We start from the raw sequence: 21,083 nt of genomic DNA on the forward strand, positions 1-21,083 counted from the left end.
AGTTCCCTCTATGCCTACTTTCCGGAGGGTTTTTTTTATCATAAATAGGTGTTGAATTTTGTCAAAAGCTTTTTCTGCATCTACTGAGATGATCATATGGTTTTTATTCTTCAGTTTGTTAATGTGGTATATCACATTGATTGATTTGCATATATTGAAGAATCCTTGCATTCCTGGGATAAAACCCATTTGATCATGGTCTATGACCCTTTTAATGTGCTGTTGGATTCTGTTTGCTAGTATCTTGTTGAGGATTTTTGCATCTATGTTCATTAGTGATATTGGCCTGTAATTTATTTTGTGCGTGTGTGACATGTTTGTCTGGTTTTGGTATCAGGGTGATGGTGGCCTTGTAGAATGAGTTTGGGAGTGTTTCTCCCTCTGCTATATTTTGGAAGAGTTTGAGAAGGATAGGTGTTAGCTCTTCTCTTAATGTTTGATAGAATTCACCTGTGAAACCACATATTCCTGGGCTTTTATTTGTTGGAAGATTTTTAATCACAGTTTCAATTTCAGTGCTTGTGATGGGTCTGTTTATATTTTCTATTTCTTCCTGATTCTGTCTCAGAAGGTTGTGTTTTTCTAAGAATTGGTCCATTTCTTCCAGGATGTACATTTTATTGGCATATAGTTGCTTGTAGTAATCACTCATGATCTTTCATATTTCTGCAGTGTCAGTTGTTGCTTCTTTTGCATTCCTAATTCTGTTGATTTGAGTCTTCTCCCTTTTTTTCCTGATGAGTGGATAATGGTTTATCAATTTTGATTATCTTCTCAAAGAAGCAGCTTTTAGTTTTATTGACCCTTGCTATTGTTTCCTTCATTTCTTTTTCATTTATTTCTGATCTGATCTTTATGATTTCTTTCCTTCTGGTAACTTTGGGGGGTTTTTGTTCTTCTTTCTCTAATTGCTTTTGTTTTTCTTTTGAATTTTATTTTATTTATTTTTTTATACAACAGGTTCTTATTAGTCATCCATTTTATACACATCAGTGTATGCATGTCAATCCCAATTTCCCAATTCATCCCACCACCACCACCACCACCACCTGCCGCTGCTTTCCCCCCTTGTCCATACATTTGTTCTCTACATCTGTGTCTCAATTTCTGCCCCGCAAACTGGATCATCTGTACCATTTTTCTAGATTTCACATATATGCTTTAATATGTGATATTTGTTTTTCTCTTTCTGACTGACTTCACTCTGTATGACAGTCTCTAGATTCATCCACATCTCTACAAATGACCCAATTTTGTTCCATTTTGGCTGATTAATATTCCATTGTATATATGTACCACATCTTCCTTATCCATTCATCTGTCAATGGGCATTTAGGTTGCTTCCATGACCTGGCTATTGTAAATAGTGCTGCAATGAACATTGGGGTGCATGTGTCTTTTTCAATTATGGTTTTCTCTGGGTATATGCCCAGTCGTGGGATTGTTGGGTAATATGGCAATTCTATTTACAGTTTTTGAAGGAATCTCCATACTGTTCTCCATAGTGGCTGTATCAGTTTACATTCGTACCAACAATGCAAGAGGGTTCCCTTTTCTCCACACCCTCTCCAGCATTTGTTATTTGTAGATTTTCTGATGATGCCCATTCTAACTGGTGTGAGGTGATACGTCATTATAGTATTGATTTGCATTTCTCTAATAGCTAGTGATGTTGAGCAGCTTTTCATGTGCTTCCTGGGATCTGTATGTCCTCTTTGGAGAAATGTCTATTTAGGTATTCTGCCCGTTTTTTGATTGGGTTGTTTGTTGTTTTGATATTGAGCTGCATGAGCTGTTTATATATTTCAGAGATTAATCCTTCATCCGTGGATTCGTCTGCAAATATTTTTCACATTCTGAGGGTTGTCTTTTTGTCTTGTTTCCTTTGCTTTGCAAAAGCTTTTAAGTTTTACTAGGTCCCATTTGTTTAGTTTTGTTTTTATTTCCATTACTCTAGGAGGTGGATCAAAAAAGATCTTGCTGTGGTTTATGTCAAGGAGTGTTCTTCCTATGTTTTCCTCTAAGAGTTTTATAGTTTCTGGTCTTACATTTAGGTCTCTAATACATTTTGAGTTTATTTTGTGTATGGTGTTAGGGAGTGTTCTAATTTCATTCATTTCCATGTAGCTGTCCAGTTTCCCAGCACCACTTATTGAAGAGACTGTCTTTTCTCCATTGTATATCCTTGCCTCCTTTGTCATAGATTAGTTGACCATAGATGCATGGGGGTTTATCTCTGGGCTTTCTATCTTGTTCCATTGATCTGTGTTTCTGTTTTTGTGTCAGTACTATATTGTCTTCATTACTGTAGTTTTGTAGTATAGTCTGAAGTCAGGGAGCCTGATTCCTCCAGCTCTGTTTTTTCCCTCAAGACTGCTTTGGCTATTCGGGGTCTTCTTTGTCTCCATACAAATTTTAAGATTTTTTGTTCTAGTTCTGTAAAAAATGCCACTGGTAGTTTAATAGGGATTGCATTGAATCTGTAGATTGCCTTGGGTAGTATAGTCTTTTTCACAATATTGATTCTTCCAATCCAAGAACATGGTATATCTCTCCATCTGTTGGTATCATCTTTAATTTCTTTCAACAGTGTCTTATAGTTTTCTGCATAAAGCTGTTTTGTCTCTCTAGGTAGGTTTATTCCTAGGTATTTTTTTTCTTTTTGTTGCAATGGTAAATGGGAGTACTTCCTTAATTTCTCTTTCAGATTTTTCATCATTAATGTATAGGAATGCAAGAGATTTCTGTTCATTAATTTTGTATCCTGCTAGTATACCAAATTCATTGATTAGCTCTACTAGTTTTCTGGTGACATCTTTAGGATTCTCTATGTATAGTATCACGTCATCTCCAAACAGTGACAGTTTTACTTTTTCTTTTCCAATTTGTATTCCTTTTATATCTTTTTCTTCTGTGATTGCCGTGGCTAGGACTTCCAAAAGTATGTTGAATAATAGTGACGAGAGTGGACATCCTTGTCTTGTTCCTGATCTTAGAGGAAATGTTTTCAGTTTTTCACCATGGAGAATGATGTTTGCTGTGGGTTCGTCGTATATGGCCTTTATTATGTTGAGGTAGGTTCTCTCTATGACCACTTTCTCGAGAGCTTTTATGATAAATGGGTGTTGAATTTTGTCAAAAGCTTTTTCTGCAACTATTGAGATGATCATATGGTTTTTATTCTTCAATTTGTTAATATGGTGTATCATATTGATTGATATGTGTATATTGAAGAATCATTGCATGCCTGGGATAAACCCACTTGATCATGGTGTATGATCCTTTTAATGTGTTGTTGGGTTCTGTTTGCTAGTCTTATGCTGAGGATTTTTGCATCTATATTCATCGGTGATATTGGTGTGTAATTTTCTTTTTTTGTAGTATCTTTGTCTGTTTTTGGTATGAGGGTGATGGTGGCCTTATAGAATGAGTTTGGGAGTGTTCCTTCCTCTGCAATTTTTTGGAAGAGTTTGAGAAGGATGGGTGTTAGCTCTTCTCTAAATTTTTGATAGAATTCACCTGTAAAGCCATCTGGTCTTGGACTTTGTTTGTTGGAAGTTTTTAATCACAGTTTCAATTTACTTACTTGTGATAGGTCTGTTCATATTTTCTATTTCTTCCTGCTTCACTCTTGGAAGGTTATACCTCTCCTAGAATTTGTCCATTGCTTCCAGGTTGTCCATTTTATTGGCATAGAGTTGCTCGTAGTAATCTCTTCGGATGCTTTGTATTTCGGCAGTGTCTGTTGCAACTTCTCCTTTTTCATGTCTAATTTTATTGATTTGAGTCCTCTCCCTCTTTTTCTTGATGAGTCTGGGTAATGGTCTATCAATTTTGTTTCTCTTCTCAAAGAACCAGCTTTTGGTTTTATAGAATCTTTGCTATTTTCCCCTTGTTTCTGCTTCATTTATTTATTCTCTGATCTTTATGATTTCTTTCCTTCTACTAACTTTGGGTTTTGTTTGTTTTTCTTTCTTCAGATCCTTTAGGTGTAAGGGTAGATTGTTTATTTGAAATTTTTCTTGTTTCTTGAGGTAGGCCTGTATAGCTATAAACTTCCCTCTTATAACTGCGTTTGCTACATCCCACAGGTTTTGGATCGTCGTGTTTTCATTATCATTTGTCTCTAGGTATTTTTTGATTTCCCCTTTGATTTTTTTCAGTGATCTCTTGGTTATTTAGTAATGTATTGTTTAACCTCCATTTGTTTGTGTTTCTTATGTTTTTTCCTCTGTAATTCATTTCTAATCTCATAGCATTGTGGTCAGAAAAGATGCTTGATATGATTTCAATTTTCTTAAATTTACTGAGGCTTGATTTTTGACCCAAGATGTGATCTATCCTGGAGAATGTTCCGTGCGCACTTGAGAGAAAGTGTAATCTGCTGTTTTTGGATGGAATGTCGGATAATATCAATTAAATCTATCTGGTCTACTGTGTCATTTAAAGCTTCTGTTTCCTTATTTATTTTCATTTTGGATGATCTGTCCATTGGTGTAACTGAGGTGTTAAAGTCCCCCACTATTATTGTGTTACTGTCGGTTTCCTCCTTTACAGCTGTTAGCAGTTGCCTTATGTATTGAGGTGCTCCTATGTTGGGTGCATATATATTTATAATTGTTATATCTTCTTCTTGGGTTGATACCTTGATCATTATGTAGTCTCCTTCATTGTCTCTTGTAACATTCTTTATTTTAAAGTCTTTTTTATCTAATATGAGTATTGTTACTCCAGCTTTCTTTTGATTTCCATTTGCATTGAATATCTTTTTCCATCCCCTCACTTTCAGTCTGTATGTGTTGCTCGGTCTAAAGTGGTTCTCTTGTAGACAGCATATATATGGGTCTTGTTTTTGTATCCATTCAGCAAGCTTGTGTCTTTTGGTTGGAGCATTTAATCCATTCATGTTTAAGGTAATTATTGATATGTATGTTCCTATGACCATTTTCTTAATTGTTTTGGGTTTGGTTTTGTAGGTCCTTTTCTTCTCTTGTGTTTCCCACTTAGAGAAGTTCCTTTAGCATTTGTTGTAGAGCTGGTTTGGTGGGGCGGAATCCTCTTAGCTGTTGCTTGTTTGTCAACCTTTTGATTTCTCTAGCAAATCTGAATGAGATCCTTGCCGGGTAGAGTAATCTTGGTTGTAGGTTCTTCCCTTTCATTACTTTAAATATGTTATGCCACTCCCTTCTGGCTTGTAGAGTTTCTGCTGAGAAATCAGCTGTTAACCTTATGGGAGTTCCCTTGTACATTATTTGTCATTTTTCCCTTGCTGTTTTCAATAATTTTTCTTTGTATTTAATTTTTGCCAACTTGATTACTATGTGTCTCGGCATGTTTCTCCCTGGGTTTATTCTATATGGGACTTTCTGCACTTCCTGTACATGGGTGGCTATTTCCTTTCCCATGTTAGGGAAATTTTCGACTATAATCTCTTCAAATATTTCCTCAGGTCCTTTCTTACTCTCTTCTCATTATGGACCCCTATAATGTGAATGTTGTTGCATTTAATGTTGTCCCAGAGGCCTCTTAGGCTGTCTTCATTTCTTTTCATTCTGTTTTCTTTAGTCTGTTCTGCAGCCGTGAATTCCACCATTCTGTCTTGCAGGTCACGTATCCGTTCTTCTGCCTCAGTTATTCTGCTCTTGATTCCTTCTAGTGTATTTTTCGTTTCAATTATTGTAGTGTTTATCTCTGTTTGTTTGTTATTTCATTCTTCTAGATGTTTGTTAAACATTTCTTGCATCTTCTTGATCTTTGCCTCCATTCATTTTCCAAGGTCCTGGATCATCTTCACCATCTTTATTCTGAATTCTTTTTCTGGAAGGTTGCCTATCTTCACTTCATTAGTTGTTTTTCTGGGGTTTTATCTTGTTGCCTCATCTGGTACATAGCCCTCTGCCTTTTCATCTTGTCTATCTTTCTTTGAATGTGGTTTTTGTTCCACAGGCTGCAGGATTGTAGTTCTTCTTGCTTCTTCTGTCTGCCCTCCTGTGGATGAGGCTATCTAAGAGGCTTGTGTAAGTTTCCTGATGGGAGGGACTGGTTGTGGGTAGAGCTGTGTGTTGCCCTGGTGGGCAGAGCTTAGTAAAACTTTAATCCGCCTGTCTGCTGATCGGTGGGGTTGGGTTCCCTCCCTGTTGGTTGTTTGGCCTGATGTGACCCAACACTGGAGCCTATCCAGGCTCTTTGGTGGGGCTCATGGCAGACTCTGGGAGGGCTTACACCAAGGAGTACTTCCCAGAACTTCTGCTGCCAGTGTCCTTGTCCTCACAGTGAGACACAGCCACCCCCTGCCTCTGCAGGAGACTCTCCAACACTAGCATGTAGGTCTGGTTCAGTCTCCTATGGGGTCACTGCTTCTTCCCCTGGGTCCTGGTGTGCACACTACTTTGTGTGTGCCCTCCAAGAGTGGAGTCTCTGTTTCCCCCAGTCCTGTCAAAGTCCTGCAATCAAATCCCGCTAGCCTTCAAAGTCTGATTCTCTAGGAATTCCTCCTCCCGTTGCTGGACCCCCAGATTGGGAAGCCTGACATGGGGCTCAGAACCTTCACTCTAGTGGGTGGACTTCTGTGGTATGTGTTCTCCAGTTTGTGAGTCACTCACCCAGCAGTTACAGGATTTGATTTTATTGTGATTGCACCCCTCCTACCATCTCATTGTGGCTTCTCCTTTGTCTTTGGATGTGGGCTATCTTTTCTGGTGAGTTCCAGTGTCTTTCTGTTGATGATTGTTCAGCAGTTAGTTGTGATTCTGGTGTTCCTGCAAGAGGGAGTGAGAGCATGTGCTTCTACTCTGCCATCTTGAACAAATCTCCTTTCTAATTGCTTTAGGTGTAAGGTTAGGTTGTTTATTTGAGTTGTTTCTTGTTTCTTGAGGTAGGATTTTATTGCCATAAACTTCCCTCTTAGAACTGCTTTTGCTGCATCCCATAGGTTTTGGGCCATCATGTTTTCATTGTCATTTGTTTCTAGGGATTTTTTGATTTCCTCTTTGATTTCTTCAGTGATCTCTTGGTTATTTAGTAGCATATTGTTTCGCCTCCATGTGTTTGTATTTTTTACAGGTTTTTTTTCCTGTAATTGATATCTAGTCTTATAGCATTGTTGTCAGAAAAGATACTTGATACAATTTTAATTTTCTTAAATTTACCAAGGCTTGATTTGTGACCCAAGATATGGTCTATCCTGGAGAATATTTCATGCACAGTTGAGAAGAAAGTGTATTCTGTTGCTTTTGGATGGAATGTCCTATAAATATCAATTAAGTCCATCTTGTTTAATGTCTCATTTAAGGCTTGTGTTTCCTTATTTATTTTCATTTTGGATGATCTGTCCATTGGTGAAAGTGGGGTGTTAAAGTCCCTTACTATTATTGTGTTACTGTCGATTTCCCGTGTTATGGCTGTTAGCATTTGCCTAATGTAATGGGGTGCTCCTATGTTGGGTGAATAAATATTTACAATTGTTATATTTTCTTCTTGGATTGATCCCTTGATCATTATGTAGTGTCCTTCTTTGTCTCTTGTAACATTCTTTATTTTAAAGTCTATTTTGTCTGATATGAGAGTTACTACTCCAGCTTTCTTTTGATTCCCATTTGCATGGAATATCTTTTTCCATTCCCTCACTTTCACTCTGTATGTGTCCCTAGGTCTGAAGTGGGTGTCTTGTAGACAGCATATTTATGGATCTTGTTTCTGTATCCATTCAGCCAGTCTATGTCTTTTGGTTGGATCATTTAATCCATTTACATTTAAGGTAATTATCAATATGTATGTTCCTATTACCATTTTCTTAATTATTTTAGGTTTGTTATTGTAGGTCTTTTCCTTCTCTTTTGTTTCCTGCCTAGAGAAGTTCCTTTAGCATTTGTTGTAAAGCTTTTTTTGTGGTGCTGAATTCTCTTAGCTTTTGCTTGTCTGTAAAGGTTTTAATTTCTCTGTTGAATCTGAATGAGATCCTTGCTGGGTAGAGGTTGTAGTTTTTTCCCTTTCATTAATTTATATATGTCCTGCCACTCCCTTCTGGCTTGCAGAGTTTCTGCTGAGAGATCAGCTGTTAACCTTATGGGGATTCCCTTGTGTGTTATTTGTTGTTTTTCCCTTGCTGCTTTTAATATTCTTTTCCTTGTATTTAATTTTTGATAGTTTGATTAATATGTGTCTTGGCATGTTTCTCCTTGGATTTATCCTGTATGGGACTCTCTGTGCTTCCTGCACCTGATTGACTATTTCCTTTCCCATATTAGGGAAGTTTTCAACAATAATCTCTTCAAATATTTTCTCAGTCCCTTTCTTTTTCTCTTCTTCTTATGGGACCCCTATAATTCGAATGTTGGCACATTTGAAGTTGTCCCAGAGGTCTCTGAGACTGTCCTCATTCTTTTCATTCTTTTTTCTTTATTCTGCTCTGTGGTAGTTATTTCCACTATTTTATCTTCCAGGTCACTTATCCGTTTTTCTGCCTCAGTTTTTCTGATATTGATTCCTTCTAGAGAATTTTTAATTTCATTTATTGTGTTGCTCATCATTGTTTGTTTGCTCTTTAGTTCTTCTAGGTCCTTGTTAAACATTTCTTGTATTTTCTCTATTCTATTTCCAAGATTTTGGATCATCTTTACTATCATTACTCTGAATTCTTTTTCAGGTTAACTGCCTATTTCCTCTTCATTTGTTTGGTCTGGTGGGTTTTTACCTTGCTCCTTCATCTGCTGTGTATTTCTGTGTCTTCTCATTTTGCTTAACTTACTGTGTCTGGGGTCTCCCTTTCGCAGGCTGCAAGTTCATAGTTCCCTTTGTTTTTGGTGTCCGCCCCCAGTGGTTAAGGTTGTTTCAGTGGACTGTGTAGGCTTCCTGGTGGAGGAGACTAGTGCCTGTGATCAGAGGATGAGGCTGGATCTTATCTTTCTGCTATGCAGGACCACGTCCGGTGGCGTGTTTTGGGGTGTTTGTGCCCCTTTTATGATTTTAGGTAGCCTCTCTGATAATGGGTGGGGTTGTGTTCCTGTCTTGCTAGTTGTTTGGTATGGGGTGTCCAGCACTGGAGCTTGCTGTTTTATGAGTTGCGATGCATCTTAGCATTGAGACGGCAGACCTTGCGAGAGCTTTCGCCAATTGATGTTATGTGGGGCCTGGAGGTCTCTGGTGGTCCAATGTCCTGAACTCAGCTCTGCTACCTCAGAGGCTCATGCCTGTTACCTGGCCAGAGAACCCAGACCCTTTTGGGAAGTGTGAGGTCTTCTGCCAGCCTTCAGTAGGTGTTCTGTAGGAGTTGTTCCACATGTAGATGTATTTTTGATGTATTTGTGGGGAGGAAGGTGATCTCCACGTCCTACTCCTCCACCATCTTGAAGGTACTCGCTCTTTTTTTTTTTAAGGGAGAATGATACTAGTTAACTTACATATATAATCCTTACTTGCCTAAATCTAAAGTTGGCAACTCTATGTAGGTTCTAAAGTTAGGGGAGAATTTTTCCTGGTTGGTAAAATTGAAAAGAGGGTAACCATTAGTATTAGGGACCTGAACACAGAGTCGTTCAGAACTAGATGTCTGTTTCTACAGCTATAGACTGAGTTGGACTGTGGTCTTGAAAGTCTCTTCATGTTCAAAATTTCTATAACCTTTTTGTCCTAAGTAAGGAATCACTGGAGTTTAAACTGAAATTTGGTTAGAACCTGCTGGGAAGCCTCTGAGTGACGCTGAGATGCATCAGGCTGTTTGTCAGGAGTCTGGGGGATGGGAGGAGGCATTAGCTGCCTTCCAAAGCTAGTCTTTCACCAGTGAAGCACTATGTGAATGAAGCTCTAATTACTTCAGCTCAACACATCTCCTATGCTCTCCCTCGGGGGAGTCCAGAAAGCTGTTTGTTTTGGTGGAAGAGAGAATTCCAGGGATGTTCACTGTCAAAGCCCCCATCCAAACCTTGGTCAGAAACTTCCTTGGTTCTACATGATCTATAGCAAAGAGGTTACCTCTACTCCACTCATGTTTTCTACCTGATAGGAGAGGTTCTACTTTGCAGTTTGAAAAACATAGGTAAATAAAGTCCCAAAATTTTGCCTATGGTCTTTCTTAGCTACATCAAGGTATATAGCATGGCATAGAATCATGGGGGAGGGGCAGGTTTCTCATTTCTCAGAGTCTTCGTTTCATCATCTATAGAGTGGAGATAATAATGGTGCCTACCTGACGAGACTTTTGTAAAGATTAAAAGAGATAATGTATGTAAATGAACAGGGCCCTATAGTAAGCACTCACTAAATGTTTCCTTCCACACAGTAGCAGTGTTCCTCTTATCTTTCTTATTTAACTGTAACCTCCCTGAGAGCATGCAAACTTTTAGAGAATAATGTCTGTTTTTAAAGCATCTGTGATTTTTTCCCACTGTTCTGCTCACCTTTTATGCCCAAAGCCTGGCACACTGCATGGCACATAGGAGAACTTCAGTAAATTTTTGCCAAATGAGTGAATAAATGAATTTTGGTCCACCCAATGATTGAGATATTTTAGGGCATGGGTGCCTCTGTTAAAATTAGCTGGCGGAAATGCCCTGGGGAATACTTTTTTTTTTTTTTGCGGTTACGCGGGCCTCTCACTGTTGTGGCCTCTCCCGTCGCGGAGCACAGGCTCCGGACGTGCAGGCTCAGCAGGCATGGCTCACGGGCCCAGCCGCTCTGCGGCATGTGGGATCTTCCCGGACCGGGGCACGAACCCGTGTCCCCTGCATCGGCAGGTGGACTCTCAACCACTGCACCACCAGGGAAGCCCCCTGGGGAATACTTTTTATTGGTAGCTTTAAAATGCCCCCTGCCCCTTTCACAAGAGGGTGACCCTTTTTAGCTTCCTTTCCAACAGCAGAAGAGAGCCCAGTGGAATTTTCCAGACTGGAGACTTTAGAGAGCTACTGATATTTTTATAACATATGATGTTAAATACAATTGTACATGTGCCTAGAGACCTTTTAAGGCATGAATTCCAGCATCCAATTTTATTTGGTTTCAGAAACTTAACAAACAAGTAACACAATCTGCTCATTGTTCTTTAAATAAAAATTAGACATCTCCAATTAATAGCAGCAAAACAGAAACATCAGCCATGCTTAATAGGGCGGTGGAGTATGTTCTGTCTCACCCAGGAGCCAGGCAACAAGTGGGCATTGTGTTAAGGTTCCAGAGAAGGGACACAGACACGTGACTAGATGACAGCTTATTAAATGTCGCCCAGCAAAGGCCACTCAGACAGGATGCGTGTCACCAACCACCATTTTCCTTCTCTGCTGTAGCCTCATGCAAACTGCGCATGCCTTGGAAAGTTTGAGTGTGGTTTGCAAACAGTGTTAAGGTTCTCATGCCATAAACAATTCAGTAGTTCAGGAAATGAAGCCAAATAATAATAATATTTTTTAAGTGTCAATAACCGAGGTAAATCAAACACTGTTGCCTGAGGTTTTAAACACTCTTGGGAACCCCGGCTACATATTTCTCATGCAAGAGAGCATTAATATCCTTAAGGTGGTCATTGTTGTCACCTCTGCTCTGTTCATTTTTCTCCTCTCTCTTTCCTGTGGGTTAAAGGGGAACAGTGCTGCTTCTCTGATGTGATGGGGTTAAAGTTGAGGTAAGTGTGAAACTGGGAGCCAGACAGCTCGTACTTACTGCTCGCTTGGAAGTGAAGAGTTTCTCGACATCGCCTTTGGTGACAAGTCATAGTCACTGTCTGATCTGTAGAGAAAGGACTCTCTGCGCTGGCTGTGCCCGGGAAAGGTGGCATGAAGCACCAGCCCAGAGGAAGAGCTGGCCTGGGGATCCAGCGGGCTCCGACCTGGGGAAGGGCCATTTTCCACATCAAAGCTTAAAGAGAAAGAAGAAAACTGGTCACATGAGAAACATAGAGAAGGGCATCTGACATACATACATGGAGAACCCATGCGTGCCAGGCACTTTACATAGCACTTCACACTTCATGGAAAGTTTTAAGGCTCCAAATAGCTCTGAGTTGCAGTCATTCTCATTTTTATACAAACGGAACAGTCCCACAGAAGTTCAGTCATCAGCAGAGACTGGAGCCAGGATTTGACCCTGGGAGCAAAGTCCCATGGCCTTTCAGCGGCATGAGCAACATTGACAAATTCATAAAATAAACTGTTGATAATAAGCGACTCCAGATATAGCATCTAACACAGCTCTAAGTGCCAGACACTCAACTATCACTTGAATGAGTCTTCTTAGCTGGGAGGCTTCTTCCTGCCATAAATAAATATCACAGTCTCATTAAAGATACAATGTGCACATTTCTGAATGTTTCAGGAACAAAGCGCTATCGCGAAAACATCCACTGGCTGATTAAACCGGAGGCCCAGTCTGACACTTAATATTCATATGCAAGTTTAAGTACACACAATGACTTAATTAATCTAATAATGCCGAATAGCCCTCCAGGGGTGCAGAGCTTTCTCTCTGGAGGAGGATACAGCTACTGACTCTGGCAGAGGAGTGCCATTGAGATTTCTGGTCAGTCTACCTCACTCTGGAAAGGTACCCTCAAGTCCAGAATTATTTGAACAAGCTCTGATCAATGAACACACAGGTGGGAGCAGTAGACATTTTGGCTGTTGTTTTCTCTCTCCTGGTCCTGGTGTTACTTTAGGCACTGTGTCCTTCCCATGCTCTCCACCATCCCCTATGCATTTTTCCTGCATGCACAACCTCCCTTAGCCTCAGATTGACAGTAACCCTCTTGCCTAGTATTTCTCTAGACCACTCACTGCTCTCTGGCTAAAGCTCTGCAGAAAGGTGTTGGAGAAGGTACGGGGCTAAGGGTGCTCTCTTTTCCAAGCTGGACCACAGCAGCGGGCTTCCTTTATACTCATCCAGCTGCCATAATTTATTTCTACATTTGTGGTTCTTTTCGTTCACTAGTTCTTATAGCCTTCTCTCTTGGGGTGGATTTTGCGTATATTTTTTTAGTTTATAAATTGCTTTCTGACCTATCATTCCATTTACAACCCTTATCACGACCCTGTGAAGTATGTATTATGATCTCAGTCTACATTTGAGGAAAATGAGGCTTAGAGAGATTTTAAACACCAGCTCAAAATCACAGGCTAGTAACTGTACAGGAAGAATTGCAAGACCCAAGTCTTCCAATTCAGGCTTCTACAACCTCAGACTTCAGTATTCACAGAACTCCAGAACGGCTCACTGGGTCACTGAGTGCAGTTTCCCCTCAGTCTCTACATTCAAGCGAAACGTGTGTTTGGTATGTAGAGAGTAAATCGGATTATGAGCAACCTTGGCTGTTATCTTGGATGAAGACGGGGAGGCAGTAAATTACCCTGAGGCTGTAGGTTTCACTGAAACACAGAAAGAAGAAATGAAAGAATTCAGGGTCATAATCCTTCCCTGGAGACCATTCCGAGAAGCTGCTTTTAGCCAACCCACAAACTCCAGGTGTCTGATAAGAAGCAGCAAGTGAGAATCTCCAGTTAAGAGAACAAGGAAGAGCCATAACAATCCAATGTATGTATTTGGGCTTTCACGGTACTGCAGATGGATTTTCACAGCAGGCTCACGGTCTGGGATGGGACTGTCTTTCAGAGACTGCAGGCAAGCAGGCAGGTGGGTCATCACTCACACACTTCAGCCTGTTTGCCAGCCTGCCTGGAGGTAGAGCTATGTTGTAAGGCAAATACATTGCAGCAAGTGAAAATATAACGTAAGCTGACTTGCACACTTTCCTTGGGTGAGATCTGTACTAGTTGCTGAGCAAAATAAAAGAGCTCCTTTGTGGATAAGGACTCCTTTGTGCCACCCAGAGCTTGTAGAACTAGGACTTGATGCTGGCTCTGAACTCTTTTTAAGGGCAAAGAGGGAAGGCTCTTAAAAGGTAAAGATGGGACTACATAAAGCTTAAGAGTGGGCATAGGGCTTCCCTGGTGGCACAGTGGTTGAGAGTCCGCCTGCCGATGCAGGGGACAGGGGTTCATGACCCGGTCCGGGAAGATCCCACATGCCGCGGAGCGGCTGGGCCCATGAGCCATGCCTGCTGAGCCTGCGTGTCTCCGCAACGGGAGGAGCCACAACAGTGAGAGGCCCGCGAACTGCAAAAAAAAAAAAAAAAAAAGAGTGGGCATAAATAAGCTTTGAAATTTCATGAGTAATCATGTTGTAATTCATTTGGTATCTATCTGTACAGCCTTTATGGCTATTAAAACATTGAAATACTTTTCTTTTTTTTTTGATGTGGACCATTTTTAAAGTCTTTATTGAATTTGTTACACTATTGCTTCTGTTTTATGTTTTTTTTTTTTGCGGTACGTGGGCCTCTCACTGCCGTGGCCTCTCCCGTCGCGGAGCACAGGCTCTGGACGCGCAGGCCCAGCGGCCATGGCTCACGGGCCCAGCCGCTCCGCGGCATGTGGGATCCTCCCGGACCGGGGCACAAACCCGTGTCCCCTGCATCGGCAGGTGGACTCTCAACCACTGCGCCACCAGGGAAGCCCTATGTTTTGGTTTTTTAACCCCGAGGCATGTGGGATCTTAGCTCTCCAACCAGGGATTGAACCTGCACCCCCTGCACTGGAAGGCAAAGTCTTAACCACTGGACAGCCAGGGAAGTCCCTGAAATGCTTTTGTAACAGTTGGCAGCCAGTCACTGCCCCAGACCGTCCAGGATCTGCTGATGACTGGAACAGCAGGTGGTCTGTGTCCTTTTAATTGGTCAGTGCCCATGTGGTACCTGTCATTACATATTATGAATGCCACTGCTGTGTATATCTGTGCTAAAATCTTAGAAGAGGTGCCAAGTGGGTATGCCTACCAAACTCTCAGAACATTTTCCATTGAGGGTTTCCACCAAGGCTCACTCTGCCCTCTTTCCTGCTGCAGGCATTCCTAGTGGGCAGAAAGTAAGTCCACAAGTATTACCCTTTATGTAGATGTCACAAAGCATCTGCCCCCAGTGTTAGCAGGAGTACCAGGAGGTTTAGTCCTGCCAGGTAAGCAGGGACTAGGCCCAGACACTAAAACTCCCTCCATGCTGCTTTCCTTTGTTTTCTTCTTTTTCTTTTTTCTTTCTTCTTTACCCTGCCTAAACTCATAGAAGAGCTTGCGGGAATTCAGAAAAAGCCAAGGAAGAATTCTCTGGGGCAAAGAAGCAGTTTCAGGGAGACAAATGGCCTTTCATATTCCCTGGGGCACTGTTTCAAAGCAACCAACACAGATGTACAACTTAGGAACAAACATGAATCACCAACCAGACACCAGCTCCAGTCACAGCAAAATTAGTGGGCAGACATCACAATACGTCCCACAGATCCAGGGTGGGAAGAGGGGTGTGAGCAAGGGGAAGACGGAAGACAGGCTTAACAAGCAAAACGAACATGCCGCATAAACTGAAATACAACTAGGGAAAAAACAGAATCTGAAATATCGGAAGCGAACATACAAATGGGGTCATTATTTATTTAGAGTAATTTTTGGCCCTGCCTTAATCAGGACTCATATTTCACTTTTAGGCTTCTTTATATTAAAAAATACTATTATAAAAGTAAATAAGAATGTTATGTAAAATATAAACAACAGAGAAAAAATATTAGCAGGTTAGTATTTTCTTTCTGAGTGTTAATATTTTTCCTGCAGGCTTGAATCGTGATTTTTTTTCTCATAGTGCACAGTTTTCAGAATTATCATTTTCCATGCCCATGGAACTTAATGCTTCATCCAGAATTTGTGCCGAACTTCCTCAGGCATTTTCCCTATTGTGGGTCACTGAATTTCTAATTCTAAATAACATTTTAAGTGATACCTTTGAGCTTACAGTTACTTCAATATTCGGATGACGTCACTGAGAAGTTTCAGATAGACTGAGAGGATGTCATGCACAAGTTTCTGAATAGTTGACGGGACCTGCCCACAGCCAGCATATGGACTGAAACAGTATTGAAAGTGGCCTTTTTTCTAGGATCGGAGACACTTCCCCCACCCCCAAGTCCTGCTCTCTGACGTCCAGGATTCTGTATGCTGCTGTCCCCCGTGATTCTGCCTGCCTCGGCAGATCGCCCTGGACTGAGTCAATTGCTTGTTGTCTAAGACCTAATATTTTAACAACTTTCTCCCGCTTTGATTCTAGAGGTCTCAGCTTCTTGAGGCAGCGGTGGTAGTGGGTGATGCTGTGTGTGAGAGGTGGTGCTCCCCGTAGCTGGAACGCCCTTCTCCCCACTGTCTCCAATCGATCACTACTTCCAATTCAGCTCGTGCCACCTTCTCCAGTAAATATTTTCTAACATTGCAGCTACCAGTTCGATTTAGATACGTACTCCTCATCTGTGTTCTCCTAGACTCCTTTACAGCAGTACCTGATCACAGTACTTGTAATCTCTATTTAATTTTCCATTTATTTAATTATCCACTTATTTAGCTGCTCCCCGATAGATTCTTATCTCCTAAAGAGAAGGGACCCAATATTACTCACTTTTGTATCCCAGGCAACTGGATCGGAGCCTTGTAAATAGTAGGTCTATCAGAAAATGTCAGCTGAACCAATGAAAGTCAGTTTACTATGAAATGTTTCTCCTGTCCCTTCCCTCTTCCTGCCTCCTTACCCTCATCTCAATTCCCACTGGCAGGGGTTTCTTCTGTTTCCTTCAAATGAGTCTATACAGATGCGGCATTAACTTATTTGATAAGCTTTGTGAGACAATGATCTAAAAATAAAAATAAAAATAGGGCTTCCCTGGTGGCGCAGTGGTTGAGAGTCCGCCTGCCGATGCAGGGGACACGGGTTCGTGCCCCGGTCCGGGAAGATCCCACATGCCGCGGAGTGGCTGGGCCCGTGAGCCATGGCCGCTGAGCCTGCGCGTCCGGAGCCCGTGCTCCGCAACGGGAGAGGCCACAACAGTGAGAGGCCCGCGTACCGCAAAATAAATAAATAAATAAAAAGCACACCTGTGTTCTCCCTGAACAAAACAAACTTATATACAAAAATCACTGGCTTAGATGTTTGAGATGGTGATATCTTTACACAAACCCCCATGATGGGAAAAGCCCTCCTATACCAGCTTCTGTCTGCCATCTTCTCGTCTCTTTCTTTTTAATAAAAGCAGGAACATTCTCTGCCCCACTTTCTCTCCTGGTGGACTCCATTGCCTAGGGATCCATGCAAAGCCAGCCCTGCACTGGTGCTAAGAGGGAGCCAGCAGGCGGCAGAAGACATCTACAGCTTCCCCAGCCTCCACTGCCCAGCCTCCAGCTGGAGCAGGTAGGGCCACTTGCCAGTCTCCGAGGGAGAAATAGGACTGAAGCCTTATTCATAAGCCTGGCAGGAAAAGTCAGGGATAAAGAACAGAATCACAAGGTGTACATGAAACCTTTTATTAAACGAAGAGAAGCTCTATTTCCAAGAACTCAAGCTAAGCCAGGTGGCTGCAGAATTGCCTGCAATTGTCCCCAGGGTGGTTGTTTCCTGATCCCCAATTACCTGCACATACCCCAATTTATGTAACAAAGAGTTATGAAGCAACATCCTAGGAATCACTCATTTCTGAATCAGAGGAGACTTTTCTTTGACAACTCATTCCTTCTCTAGGTAATACGTTGTCGAATTCTCACAACTCTGGGCTGATTCTCTTCCCCCCATTTCAAAAGGAGGAAACAGAAGCCTCCAAAATGTGAAACTTCATTTGAAAAATTCTCAAGTGTGACCTCTTTTAATTTCATCCTGCAATCTGTGCCCAGGTTCCTCTTCTCCATGGCCTCACAGACTCTTTTTGATCCCAGAACCTACCACGCTGGATTGTATGTCTCTGTTTACATTATCTCTCTCACTCCAGTAGACTGTGACCTTGAAGCAGGGACTAAGCCTTATTCATTTTGTATTCCCAGGGCCCAGAACTGAGTTTCACACCAGAAGGCATCCAACAAATATTTATTGAATGAATGTGAGAATCTCACCAGTTTATATCTCTTATCTGACAAAAAGCCATTTTTATTTGGATTAAAACCTGTGGCAGATAAGATCTCAGAGGAGTCCCCAAATGGAGTCAATAGGGTCCTCTTTCTCTATCCTCCCTTCAGTACGCCAGGAACTCCATCCCACGAGTTTTGGAGAACTTTTTTGTCTATCATAAGGTGTATGTTTGGGTGTGGAGTGTGTGTGTATGTGTGTGTTTTTGGGCAGTGGTATATTTGTGAAAAAATGCTGTTTCTTTAAAATTCTGTTGGAAACTATTTCCCTCAATTATACTCAGAAACTAACATCTTCAAATGCTTGCTTACCACTTTAATAAAAATAACCATTCACTTATATACTTACATTGGCCATCACCTCAATGTGCAACCTGGTCCCTATAGATGAGGAAGCTGCACAGGGGCATGCATTTTTACCCACAATGACAGTGACCCACCTTTGTATAATTAATAGCTGCAGGCTGCAGCCAGTCCTAATTTCTAATGAAGGACTTAACTGTGCAAAATCATAGTCAGCATGATGTAGAGCCCATGTCCCAGCTGAAAGCAGGCAGACGTCCTCTGGCCACAGTTATGGCAGAATATTGCAGTTTTGCCCTAAGAATCCAGTTCCAAAGTGTTGACTTCCCTCCCGTAGAATAGGAAGGAGAGCTATGATGTTCAGCTCATCTGAATTCCAGAAGCATCTTCCCACTGCTTTCCTTTTTTCCTAGGGGCTTTGAAAATTACATCCACTGCAATAATCCAAAGATGCTTTCCCCACAGAGAAGTTTAACCAGAGGGAGCAGAGTAATCCCAAAGAGCCCTGAGATTCTGGAGCCCTGGCTTCCAGCTCCCGCTCTGTGAAGAAATAACTGCCGCGAAACAGGCACTCCCCATATTCTGGCCCCCAAGCCTTAGTCTTTCCCCACTGAAATGAATGAAGAAATGAATCACTAGAAGATCTTTGAGATGCCTCTGAGATTAAACATGTTACGAGATTTTAGAAATAGAAGATCAGTTCTCAAGTGTGGTTCAATGTGGTTTTACATTGTTAACGATAACTCATTCACTGAACAAATATTTATTAGCATCCATTATGAAACAAGGCACTGTTCTAGGCCTGAGAATTCAGCAATGTATAAGACAGACAAGGTCCTTGTGGGGAGAGATGGACAATAAATAAATCAAATGAGATGATTTCAGAAAGTGATAAATGCTATGGGGAAGATAAAGCATAATGGTATGGTAGAAACAGGTTCGGAGAAGAATGTTTCTAGGTTGGGTGGTCAGCAGGCCCACTCTACACAGCCTCGTAAACTGTCTATTGCTTTACACCGGGCGCACCACCCATCTTCCTCAGATGCTGTCATTTGAGTTGAGACCTGATAGAGGTAGTAGTAAATTTTGTCATTGGGTTCCTTCCAATCTCTATTTTCATACCCTTTTAAGCCAAAGAATTGTGTCAAATGATATTTGGGTTTGAATGTGGTGCCATCTATTAAGCTAGTGATTTAATTTTCCTCTTCCCTGCCCACCCCCCTTTCTGAGTTGAGTTAGGTGATCCACTGTCTCATACAGCTATCTCTGCACTGATATCTATCTATTGATATATCTCTACCATAACACTTGTCCAGGATGATTGTAAGTAAGTGTTCTAGTTTGCCCCCAAAGGGCTGTGTTCCTCAAAGACACAGAACCTCTTTTTCATATTATTTATCCCATTGCTAAGGGTCATGCCTGTCAGAGGTACTTAGCAAATGTCTGATGAATAAAAAAAAAATGAAGGAATAAATGGTTCGAGACCAGGAACCTTATTCTAGCTCCTCTTTGATGCCCACCACAGACAGCACAGACTTCTCCAACAAAATGGAGTGTAAGTGGTGTGGAGACATGGAGTCATCTCCTGCCCTCTACTGTGATCACCCCTAAAAGCCAGCTCCATAAAGAACCAGGGGGTTACTACCAAATACCAAATACCACCTGCAAAGAATGGCTGGAATACCTTCCATAGGGCATCAAGCCCAAGAAGAAGGCAAATGATCCTATCTGGCAATGATCATCCTCATCCCTTGATGTTGATGGTGGATGGAAATGCCATGAATATTCCTCTTGATGTTCCTTTAGCTGAGGACTCTATGTTGAAAGTTCTTTTATTTGTTGTTTGAGATCTTTTCTCAGGGTGTTAACATTTCACTAAGGAAATGCATAAACAAATAAGTAATATCAATACCTAATTTTTCTACTGGGATTATAAAATGAGGGTCATTTAAAAAAATCGTTGTTTCAAATGCTTAGGAGCATATTTTAATGATCCTTTAATAACTTCACACTGTGTTTTTCCTATGTTATGTAATTTGATGCACAAGGAAAACAGGACCAAATGTAAACAATTCTACCTCATAATTATAAGAACATTATTATTTCTAACCTGTTTACAAAGTGTTCTGCCCATCTATTTCCAGGTAAAAAATAATTTTCGGAAATAGGAATGTTATAAAGTATGTGTTTCTCTATGTTTTATAATAATGGCTGTAATTTCATATATCCACTCTCACACTTTCATCCACTAAAACCTTCTAAGAGCTAGGACAACTCTTAACAGTAAAGGTCACTTCCTATAGGACAGTGATTCATATCAATAGATAGATATCAGGGCAGAGATAGCTGTATGAGACAATGGAGCACCTAACTCAACTCAGAAAGGGGGGGGGGGCGGGCAGGGAAGAGGAAAATTAAATCACTAGCTTAATAAATGGCACCACATTCAAACCCAAATATCATTTGACACAATTCTTTGGCTTAAAAGGGTATGGAAATAGATATTGGAAGGAACCCAATGACAAAATTGCACTTTGGATGTACAAATTATCCTACTAGCTCAATACTTTTCAGCCTACTCTCTCCAATTTCCCTAAAAGGTTATCATAAAATATATTCAAATGGTTTCTTAACAAAATAAAAATACTCTCATTTATAAGTTTGGTAGCCCTGCCAATAATAAACTCTAATAATTAAATAAAATATTTATTAAAATATATGGTACCAGCTTCCAGTAGCTGAGAGGCAAGTGAAACTACCTTTGAGAGAAATGAGATCAATCTAGGAAAACCATTTCTTACTCAATGAATGATGGTTTCAAG

General features: G+C 41.0%; 1 protein-coding gene across 2 annotated transcripts in view; it reads right to left on the reverse strand.

The window, feature by feature from the left end:
• PDE4B (phosphodiesterase 4B) overlaps window positions 1-21,083 on the reverse strand; it is a 596,036-nt gene that overhangs the window by 128,687 nt on the left and 446,266 nt on the right. For both annotated transcript variants that reach the window (XM_029227603.1, XM_029227604.1), the window contains one exon: window positions 11,653-11,847. In XM_029227603.1, coding sequence (XP_029083436.1) covers window positions 11,653-11,847 — 195 coding nt within the window. The remainder of the gene's footprint in view (window positions 1-11,652; window positions 11,848-21,083) is intronic.

Source organism: Monodon monoceros, unplaced genomic scaffold (genome assembly GCF_005190385.1).
Source record: "Monodon monoceros isolate NGI ecotype Baffin Bay Population unplaced genomic scaffold, NGI_Narwhal_1 Super_Scaffold_18, whole genome shotgun sequence".
Taxonomy (NCBI): Eukaryota; Metazoa; Chordata; class Mammalia; order Artiodactyla; family Monodontidae; genus Monodon; species Monodon monoceros.